At 35.7% G+C, this 11262-nt stretch overlaps 1 protein-coding gene across 6 annotated transcripts; it reads right to left on the bottom strand.

Moving 5' to 3' along the window:
* Window positions 1–1841: 1841 nt before the first annotated feature.
* LOC109160056 (phytochromobilin:ferredoxin oxidoreductase, chloroplastic) lies at window positions 1842–6221 on the bottom strand. Of its 6 annotated transcripts, none has more exons than XM_019308171.1 (10): window positions 6041–6221; window positions 5777–5820; window positions 4895–5446; window positions 4206–4325; window positions 3810–3904; window positions 3386–3479; window positions 3149–3280; window positions 2807–2911; window positions 2280–2330; window positions 1842–2196 (listed from the first exon to the last, which is right to left on the bottom strand). In XM_019308171.1, exons 3-10 carry the CDS (start codon window positions 5135–5137, stop codon window positions 1981–1983), a joined length of 1056 nt encoding a protein of 351 aa, XP_019163716.1. In that variant the 5' UTR covers window positions 5138–5446; window positions 5777–5820; window positions 6041–6221; the 3' UTR covers window positions 1842–1980. The 6 variants fall into 6 exon arrangements, with proteins under 6 accessions (XP_019163716.1, XP_019163717.1, XP_019163721.1 ...); XM_019308172.1 differs by having other exon boundaries at window positions 4895–5365; XM_019308176.1 differs by having other exon boundaries at window positions 4895–5359.
* Window positions 6222–11262: the final 5041 nt, after the last annotated feature.

The following is an 11262-nucleotide window of genomic DNA, read 5'->3' as shown; positions in this document are numbered from 1 at the left end:
CTACCTTGTAAAAAAAATTAAAGATTCGAAAATACCATTTCCTAAAATTGAATTTCACCGGAAAAACTCATCAGGAAGGACCAAAAGTGTCCAAAATATGATAGTATGGGGTGTTAAATGACAAAAATGATAGTTTGTGACTAAATTTGGAACTGACACCAAAGACAATGGATGTTCGCCGGAATTAACTCTTGTTTTTGTTGTTGCTGTTGCAGTTATTGTTATTTTCACCATTGTTGTTGCAATAGGACATCTATGCCTTGCTTCGTTACAGAGAAGGTGCCTTCAATCCTAAGGTTTGAAGTATGCCGGCCGAGCTGGAACACCCGGAGGCCCAGGGGCAAAGCCCGAGTACCCCACTGGAGGGGGACCACCTCAACACTGACCCTCTTTCTTTAGCTTCATAGAGCCCATCAACGAGGGATTACCCATATCACCTCCTGGTGAAGTTTCTCCTTCTTTGGAGAACCTCCACTTCCCCGAGAGCATGGATGAGCCCAATGAGGAAGCCACAGTTGCTCCCACTACTTCCAAGCTTAACACGACCGATCTCAACAAGTTTGATCTCAATGAATAGAGTTAGGTTGTAGTTTGCATATCTCCTATCTTCCTTGGTTATGTACTTGGAATTGTTTGATGCTGAATGAATGATTTAGCTTTTCTCGTGTCTTTTCCCAGCTTTCCACTTAGCCGTCTCAATGCATTTTCTGTATCTCTGGTCGAGCCCCCACTTGGTGAGGGGGGAGGGGGGGGGGGGGGGGGGGGGGCAGACGTGGCCAAACTTTGCTCGGTTGGCCGAGCCCCAGGCTAGAGCCGAGGTCCAAGCCGAGCCTTAGGCCGAGACCGAGATCGAGGTCGAGGCCTAGGTCAAAACCTCAGGCCAAGGCCTAAGTCGAGGCCTAGGTCAAGCCTGTGCTTGGTTCACCTTGTGAGGATTTTGCTTCTTGACTCAAGCCCGGGGCTTGGGCTCCATTTGGAGGTCGGACCTCTTGTCATGGACTCGTTTTTTATTTTTTTATTTTTTTGTAGGCTAGTCCTTTGGTCAAGGGTTTAGCTTGGGCCAAAACTCTTCCGTCGAGCAATAGGCGAGGGCAAATCCCGTAGTGGCCCTTAGGGCAATAGCTGTTTGACTCGAGTCATTCGACCCCGAGCCATAAGACTCTTTCATCGGGCAATACGCAAGGGTAGACCTCGTATTACCCTTAGGGCACCGCTAGAGGGGTCGGCTGGGTAACCTTAGGGTGTGCCCCCTACCTCCCTCCTTACGAGTAGTAAAAATGAGTTTCATGGCAAATTTTTACTGCTTTATTAAAGAAAAACATGTTAGCCGACGAAGTTTTTTTATTTTTATTTTTTTTTTATTTTTATTTTTTTTATAAATAATTTTAGTTTATTTTAATTATTTTAAAAAAAATTATTTTTAAAATATATTTTAAATTGGGTGATCTGTTAGAAAGGGGAAAACCTGCAAATTAGGACAAATTGCTTAAAATAGGTTAGTTTAGGGACTCAATTGTAACTTTTTTGAGTTCAGTGACCTAATTGCATTATTGTGTGTGGTTCGATGACTTATTTGACCCTTATTCCTAAGGGAAATAACTTATCCCATAAAATGCCAAACCAACCATGCAATCTTTCATTCTATTCTGAAAATGCTATTCCATTTTCATTCATTCATGTTTTTTTTTTACTGTCTGGATTGGCAAATGTTACATTTTCTTTTAGTTCTCTTCTCCCTCTCCAAGTTCTATTCCTTCCCCTTTCTAGCATCAAAGATTTCAACACCTTTCCTATCATGATTTGGTAAATATTTCAACCTCTTTCTTGATCAAACACCAGACAAGAAGCAAGTGATTTCATGAGAATGTGTGATATTTTCCATAAACAACCTGTTCTTATGTAGTGGCATACTCAGTATTGATGAATGTATGTCCCTATATTACAACAATGTAGAAAACAAAACCTGAAAACATCACATTCTTAATGATCTAAATTTGAGAGTGATGAATTGTGTTGAGGTGTATCACCGATGAAATTTCCTTCCGCATCCCATGGCCGATTTTCAAAAGACTTTCCAACCATACTTCGCTTCTCGTTTATGCCTCCATCTTCGCGTTTGTACTCTGGAAAGTAATCCAGAAAACTTTTGCTCCCTAGCTCACCAGTGCCGTTGAAGAGGAAGTTCATAGTCAGCTCCTATAGTGAACCAACAAACAACTGAGATGCCATGGCGACACCGTAAGAAAGCTTAGTCTTCGCAACAATGAATTGAACGATACCTTGGCAAGAGTCTCTCCTATCAGTCGTTTCAGAAGTCCGTGCCCAGGATCCTAATTGCACAAGTTGACAAATATTGAGGATGTAATAAAAGCTATAAAAAGCAGTTTAGAAATGTTATTGTATAATCTAAAGATCGAGCCAAGGTTACTAAACTGGGCTATAATGCACATGGCTCAAACCACACTAAAAGATTGAATCCAGTCAATTAACTAGTCTACCTTATAAACCCATATGTTCTCTCTTATATTTTCAATATGGGACTCTTAACACTCCCCCAGTGGACAACCGGGCCATTTTGAAAACAAAAGTTTTATGTTCTATAGATCCTATACAGGAGAAGAAAATATCACATTTGCTATTTTTTACATTAGTTTTATACAAAGCTGATTAGGCTTTAACGGTGCCCTCAAGTCAAACCAATATACTCTCTCCATCCCATTTTGTAAGGATAAACTGAGAAAAAGACATAGCAATGTCTATTAAGTATATGAGCAGTAGAAGATAGAAAAGGGAAAGCAAAACTTACCTTTTCTGCCCTCCATGTCAGGTACCTGTGCTGTGCTTCACGATTGCAAATGATTTGAGAAGCATCAGTGTCCTCCACTGCTGTGTCAATCAGATTTAGCCATGCCTGTAATATAACAGAATTAAAAAAAAAAAAAAAAACACAGTTACAAAATCTAAATTTCAGATTTACAAACATCCGTTTTTGAAAAAATAATGAGGTTAAAACGGACATGAAGTTAGCAAATGCTCATCTTCACCGAGATTCGAGAATAGAACCAGTTGGGCACATGAGTGAGTGTAATTACAAAGAGAACAGAATGAATGGGTGCTATAAAATAAAACCAAATTTGCGAATATTTACCTTAAAGTAATCCTTGAACGCAGAATACAAAATGCTATGGTTGTGAGGACCAGAGGAAAATTTTGTCCATAAAACTATAGGAGAGAAAAATCTTAATGACTCACTGGTAAGTTTTCCTCCCCAGGGTAAAAGCTGCACAAACTCCCCACAAAATCATCAGGGAATGATTTGAAATGGGGTCTAGGAAATGAGAACTTTGTACTGAAATTGAGATGAAGGAGTGATAATCTTTGTCACCTGAGAATACTTAAGGCCAAGAGGAAAAAGGTGCTTGTAATACTTCTCCTTGTAATCTATTTGATTGATGACATCATGCAAAGGGTTAAGATCACTGCATATGATTGAAGAAGGTTTAAGTGTACATTTTTGTGAATCAATAGCAATATTGACACAAAAGACTAACAGCAATAGCCGATGTATATCATGATGTGGCAGAGATGATGTCAGCGCCACGTAAGCTAAGTTAACAGTCATATTAACACCGTTAACTATTGCCCTTAATTGTACCATTTTTTAAAGTACATAGATTAAATTGAACAAAATTAAGGTACAAGGACTAAATTGAACAAACACTATATTAAAGGAACCTCATAGGTATTTTGAGCGCCACCAGATAGTAAATACAGAGCAACTTCGTAATGATAGAAGGATATAAACTTACAGTACGATTATGTTCATTTTGGCAGTTGTAAAAAAGTTCGCACAAAAGATAGGCAGATCATATTCGATTCTGGGGAAAACAGCAAAATCCAAGACCTGCAGTGGTGTCATATTTATCATCAATTATATAATTGAAGTCACTGAAATTTTGATATTTGTAGGTTCAATCAATTTCACAAGCCTTAGTAGAAGTTAAATTGGTTGACAAACAAATTATTATTGAGCCTTTTTCCTTTCAACATGCACATAGCCCATCACTATGGACTTGAATTTCAGAAGCTTATAAAAAGTAAGATCTATTGTTATATCAAGCTTGCTGTATGTTAAAACATGTAGACTGCATAAGTGTGTGCATACACAGAATCAACATGTATAAACAAAAATTATAACACTCAACCTGCATTCCGTCACTCCCTTCAATATAGAGACTGCGGAGGAGCCGAATCTTTGGGGCTTCAAAAGAAAGCATTTCAAAGTTTGCTTTTTCACCCATGTCCAAGTTTGAACTGAATTTCTCCTGTTTGGAGAGGAAAGGTCCTTGGTTAATCACCCAAGATAATACAAAGTGGAAAACCAATTGTATACCAACATCCATACCAAATCGGATAAAATAAGATCCAAGAAAAACTGGATTGACAGAATGAATAAAATCCCAAAGAAATCATGATTCATGACATTCATTTTTACAATAAATGATTAGTAGCAAGGTAACCAAGAAACTTGTCCAGCAACCACAGCATGTGCAGATCAATATCACTTTAGAAACTGCATGCAAAGTGTTTCATTCACATTCCAGCATACATATTGCCAAATTTGAACCAACAGTAATGGAATCAAATTAGATGATCCAAAAAAATGCTCTTTTTTTTTTTTTTTTTGTTAAAAAAATTGGTATATGCTTTTTTTCATAAATTTATGAAATAATCCACAAATCATCACATAAATGAAAAAGCACAGTATGAATTCAATAACACGGCAACAAGCAATCAAATACTCATTAGAATAATTACACTACCCAACCAAATAACAGCACATTTAAGGCATAAGCAAAGAAATACAATTTGGGTCTGGATTAGGAATCAGTACCTGCAATGGAGAAGGGGACAAATGGGTATGGAGTTTGGTTTCTTCCAAAGCATAATGAACAAAGTTTCTGTATGTAAAAGCTGCGGCTGAGGCTTTGTGACTTATACTCCTAATATTACAAGGTTTGAATCTTCTTTTTCTATGCAAAATGGCAATAAATTTGGCACTCCCTCCACCTCTTGTTAGTGGTAGATTCAGGGGCGGAATCAAGGTTGCTGACCATGAAGAAAAACATGATTCCATTGAAGAAGAAAAAGAATCCAAGAATGGAAGAGGTGATTCAGAGCTCCATTTGGATAGTGCTTTGTGCTCGACCCAATGGGGAAGGCATAGTCAGAAGAATCTCTTATCCAAAGTATCTCCACTCCACAATTTCCTTTGTTTACCGCTGTCCTTGCAAATGGATTTTTTGTTTTGCCCGCCAGGGTCACCACTTAATTACGCTTTCTAGTCTCTGGTTTCTACCTATTTCTAGCATCCAGAGAGAAAGAACCCTTTAGTCCTTAAACTTTTACTCTTGAACACATAGCCCTAAAGTTTATATTATGAGTACTGCACAGTAAAAAAGACATACAGAATCAGATTTCTTCTATGCTTTATATCACTACAGGATAACAGTCATAACACAATCTTATACCATTTGCTAAGAAAAGAGCATCCACTTGATAAAAGTTAAACCGAAGAGTGTAAGATTCTTTTAAAATATAGCCCAAAGAGAAATTGATTGTACTAGGATTCTGAAGAGTGAACAAGAAAAACAGGTCCATTCTGCTTCTCTACCTTTAAGAAACCAAACCTGTCCTCACTTGCTAACTGTTTTTGCATTACTCTGCAACTGATTCCCTTTTAGGGAAGAATAAATTATAAGTTAAAAAAGTATACCTTGAAGATGCTTCTGCCTCATGGATTTAAAGATCCTAACAACCCTGTCATTATTTTTCAATAATAAGTTGCACCAAATAGGCACTTAATGGATAAATGCAAGAAATTTGTCATTTCTGGGAAATAAAAACACTGAAAAGATACTACATTTTTCTTTCGGGAAACAAAAAAGAATGCTCCCTTCGTTCTAAAAGCCATACGTTTCAATATTCACCAGAAAGAAGAGCATTACGCATATAGAAAGAGATGAGGGAGAAAGCATACTATCGAGCTTCAATTTCAATGGTTGAAAAAGTGGGGGAAAAAATGAGGCGCTTAAACCCTAAATTGTGCTTCAGGCCTTCATTGAAAAGAAGTTGTGGCAAGGGAGACATAATCTTGATGGAATTTTTCAGAGCCTCAAAGGACAATGATATGGAGCTCATCTTCAAATTATTTGTTGTGGGGCTTAAAACTCAGAAAAGAGTTTGAAGTGTACTTACTCATTTGCTATATCATTGCTATTAGTTCGAAACTAAAATCAGTATTAGCAATAGAGTTATTTTTTTTTTTTTTTTTTGAAAGGGCAATAGAGTTAATTTATGAAGGAATAAGGTTTAAATTGGCCACGTAACGTAACTTGAAAATGTAATTAAATCACTGAATGGAAAAAATGTGTAGTTAGACCATTGAACACTCCAAATATATGCAATTTCACCTAATAGTATGTTACCATCAATTTTAACAGGTTACCTGCTTATGTGGCGGCTGAGTTGTCATTTTTAATAAATTTTAATAATAATTTTTTTTAAAAAAACAACCTTTCGTTTTAATTTTTTTATTTATTTATTTTTCATTTTTTTAAATTTATTATTAAAATTTATTAAAAATGTCAACTCAGCTGCCACGTAAGCAGGTAACCTGCTAAAATTGATGGTAACTTGTTATCCAGTGAAATTACATACATTTGGAGTATTCAATGACATAATTACACTTTTTTTTTCGTTCATTGACCTAATTGTATTTTCAAGTTGCGTTCATTGGCCAATTTGAACCTTACTCCATTTAGGAATGGTTCCTTAATTATTGACATCTACCATTTTTTATTCTTTGATTTTTAATTAGACCATAAATAGTCATTTGACTATTGATTTACCTTAGAGTTAATTACCAAAATGGTCCATTGACTATAGCGAAATTACCAATTTGGTCCTTGACTATTTTTTTTAACCAATTAAGTCCCTCAATTTTAAAAATTGTAACCAATTTGATCCTCTGTTAGTTTGACCGTTAGTCAACCGTTAACTTGAAACCAAATTGGTAATTTAGCTATAGTCAATGTACCATTTTGGTAATTAACTTTAGGGGTGGGCAATTCGGTTTAGTTTTCTCGAATCGAACCGTACCGAGCTAGTTTGGTTCGGTAATATACCAAACAACCGAACGGTATTGGATTCTTGCATACCGAACGGTTTGATAAAAACCAATCCGAACCGATCCGAATTGTTCGGTAAAAAATTGAACTGAACCGAATACTGTTTAATTTTTTTTAAAAAAATATAATAATAATAATAATAATAATAATAATAATAATAATAATAATAATAAATAAATAAATAAATAACTAGCATTCAAAAAAAAAATAAATAAATAACTAAAAAGTAAATTCAAGTCCCTTACTGCTTGCTCTACCGTTCAGCTCATATTCTCACGGGTATCTCTCGTAAATGTTTTATTTGATTTCTTTATGGTTTGTTATCAAAAGTTCAAGGGAAAATTATAAAAATGCCCCTCTATAATATGTCAATTATCAATGTCACCCCTGAATTATGAGTGGTGTAAATGTTGCTCCTCAATTATCAAAACGGTGCACATATAGCCCCTCCCGTAACGGACATGTGGTTCCCCGTTAGTGTACGACATCGTTAAGTCAGAGTAAATATGTAATTTAGTTGTTTTTTCCCTCCCTCGATTCGAAGTACCAGCGATGGACAGTGGTGGGGAACCACAGGTCCGTTACGGGAGGGGCTATATGTGCACCATTTTGATAATTGAGGGGCAACATTTACACCACTCATAATTCAGGGGTGACATTGATAATTAGCATATTATAGAGGAGCATTTTTTACAATTTTCCCAAAGTTCTATATTATGTGTTATGGTGTTTACATAGTCCATATCCAAAGTCTAATATATAACAAAATAGCAATCCAAAGCTCAAACGGTATTCGGTTCGGTTCGATTCAGTTTTTACCGAACAATTCAGTTCGGTTCGAGTTTTTACCGAACCATTCAGTATACAAGAATCTATTACCGTTCGGTTGTTCGGTATATTACCGAATCTAACTAGTTTGGTACGGTTCGAGAAAACTGAACCGAATTGCCGACTCTTAAAGTTAATTACCAAAATGGTCCCTTGACTATAGCAAATTACCAATTTGGTCCCAAGTTAACGGTTGACTAACGCTCAAACAAACGGAGGACCAAATTGGTTAAAATTTTTAAAGTTGAAGGACTTAATTGGTCAAAAAAAATTAGTCAAGAATCAAATTGATAATTTCGCGATAGTCAATGGGCCATTTCGGTAATTAACTCTTTACCTTATGTGAATAAAGTAATTTTATAGTGTTTATCTGTTATTTTTATTTTTATTTTTTAAATTTCAACTGGGACAAATTATATTATATGAACATAAGTATATAAAATAATATTTTAGGTTCATAAAAAAAGTCATGTACATAAAAATAATACCGCATGTTCATAAATATGACACTGATTGATTAATTATCACTTTTTTTTTTTTGAAAGTTACTGGCTCTATTACATTGTAGTATCTGTTCATATACTTTCTCAACCTACTGAAACACAAAGAACCAATAACGCCTCCACTGAGGCTTGAACTCATAATCTTCCAATTGGAAGTCCAACCCGGATACCATTAGACCACATAGTCCTGGTAATTATCACTTAAATATATTATTCTATTTTTTTGTATACATAAAATCTATCAATATATATTAAAAAAAAAATATCTCATTAAAAATATATCACCAATATATTTTAAATGATAGTTATATTAATATTTTTTTGAATATATCGTTTTAATCATTTGTGATGAATTTGCAATAATAATTTTATGAATATGTAATTGTGACTTTATGAACCTTTTAGTTACATAATAAACATGTATATACCGTAATAACTTAATGAATTTACAGTAGTGACTTTATGAACTTGCAATGTTAACTTTATAAATTTGCAATAGTGACTTTATAGGTTTGTAGTGGTAACTTTGGCCCTATTTGATAAGCCTATAGGTCAATTTTGACTTATTTGACCACTATTAGTTGTTTGACTTTGTTTAAAATTCAATATAAGTGTTTGGTTAATTAGATTTTTGTACTCCAAAATGCTAAAATTCAAAAAGTTACTTAAAGCAACTTTTTCAATTAACTTTTTTAGAAAAGAAATTATACCAAATAGCTATCAGCTAACAGCTAATTTACCAAACACCTTTCTACAATCAGCTAATGTTATCAACTAGTTATACCCTCTAATTAGCCAAATTAGCTAATAGCTAACAGCTATCAGCTAACAACCCTTTACCAAACAAGGCCTTTATAAATCTACCCTAGCGATTTTATGACAATGCAATAATTAATTTATGTTCATGCAGTTGTAGCATTGTGAACCAATAATAATGTAGTGATTTATGTACCTAAGGACATCTTCAATAAGAGGAAAAAGATGGGGAGAAAGGGAAGAAAGGAGGGGATTAGGATTAGAGGAGAGAAAAGATACATGCTTCGGAGATACCGTTCTCTTCAAGCATGTATGCTCAAGCGAGTGCCCACGTGGATAACATGCACCAATGGAATGGAATGTGCTATCCACGCGCCGTTTTCAGTCACAGGAGGTGAGGAACAAATGTTCCTCACCCTCTGTTTTATATTTTTTAAAAAATAGCAGGTTGCTACTTTGACCTCAGCAGTTATTTGATTGTTGAGGTCAAATTTTTTTTTTTTTTTAGTATTTTTAAATTTTTAGTTTAATTTTTTATAATTTTATAATTATTTTATTATTTTATTTAAATTTATTTTATTAAAATTAAAATTTAAAATTATAATTATAAAGTTGAAATTATTAATCGTAGAAAATTAAATAAAATAATAGATGATGTGGAGGAGTATGGTCCAAAAAAAAGAGAAGAAAAAGAGAGATGATTGGAGAAAAATAGGAGTGGAGATTATATGGTGCTATGGAGGAGATGTGCCCACAAAATGAGAGTTAAAGGAGATAAGGGTTTGTGATACCCTAAAGTAATGAATTTATGTACCTCTAGATTTATTTTTAATTTTTTTTTAAATATTAATATAGGTGTCATTTAAAAATTTCAATTAAAGTTTTTTTAATGATATATTTTATTTGTACAAAAGAGAAAAATAAATTTAAATTGAAAAAAAAAAAACTAAAAAAGAAAAAATAGGGATGTCTTGAGTGTATGAAGTAACATGCATTGTGATACATGATATAACTATTGGTAGGTTTAGCACCCTATTCATAATGAGTTTGTGCGGGTACTATAATATCTTATGGTGCATGCAATTAGTGTGAATAGTAACACCACTTGATGGATATATTGGGAGCATGTCCAGAGCTAATCGACTCAAGGAGGCAGGGCAAGGTGACCAAATCAACTTTCGAGGTTGGCTCTGCAGCCGGTTTCATGGCCCCAAGGCCGAGCTCGACGCTCAACCTCGAACGGCCAAGGCCCGACCTCGAGGCTAGGCGTAGGTGAATCATGTGGACGTGGTCAAAAGGCATTAATTGCCCACCCATTTTTCGAGGATGGTTAGGACAAATTTAGTACATATTTTCTGTCTTTGTTAGGACATTATCCAAAACATTGTAATCACATTACAAGAGTTTTTAATACAAGGCAATTGTCTTCATAAGCTCAATATTTTGTCTTTACTATTTATTCATTTAATTATTAGTTTTAGTTAATTCGGACCACTCGGATTAATTAATTCGATCATTAGTACTTTCATTGAGTCTCGACATACAAGATCGAGCGTGCTACCTACTATTATGGCGAGGTCGTGGTCCAATTCTTGCAACTCTTGCAATTCTCACAACACCCATGTCACCCCGAGCAGAAACGACCTTAATGGGGTTGCAAGTCAGTAAACGCTCTCCATGAGGTCGGCGGGGGACCTACTGGACCAACTCAAGCACAATCACAATCGTGGGTCGGCTCCAATCACCCCACCTCCCGCCTTGGGCCTCTAAGACGGGGTAGTTGTGATCGCTAACCCGCCTCGAGGGGCTCCAAGGAGTGGTGCAACCCCTTTCCCTCGGCGCCAGGGCACCTCATGGGGTTGTGCAAGGGCAACTAACCCTCACCCCGCCCGCTCCGACATCGAACGTAACGCTGAGCACCTAGCTTCCACGAGTGCAAGGAGCTCAAGTCGACGGGGAGGTCAACTCGCCCTGACAATCGGATA

The sequence above is a fragment of the Ipomoea nil genome, unplaced genomic scaffold (assembly GCF_001879475.1).
Source record: "Ipomoea nil cultivar Tokyo-kokei standard unplaced genomic scaffold, Asagao_1.1 scaffold2845, whole genome shotgun sequence".
NCBI classification, from domain to species: domain Eukaryota; kingdom Viridiplantae; phylum Streptophyta; class Magnoliopsida; order Solanales; family Convolvulaceae; genus Ipomoea; species Ipomoea nil.
The sequence above is the reverse complement of the archived record's forward strand: the minus strand, read 5'-3'. Positions and strand labels throughout refer to the sequence as shown.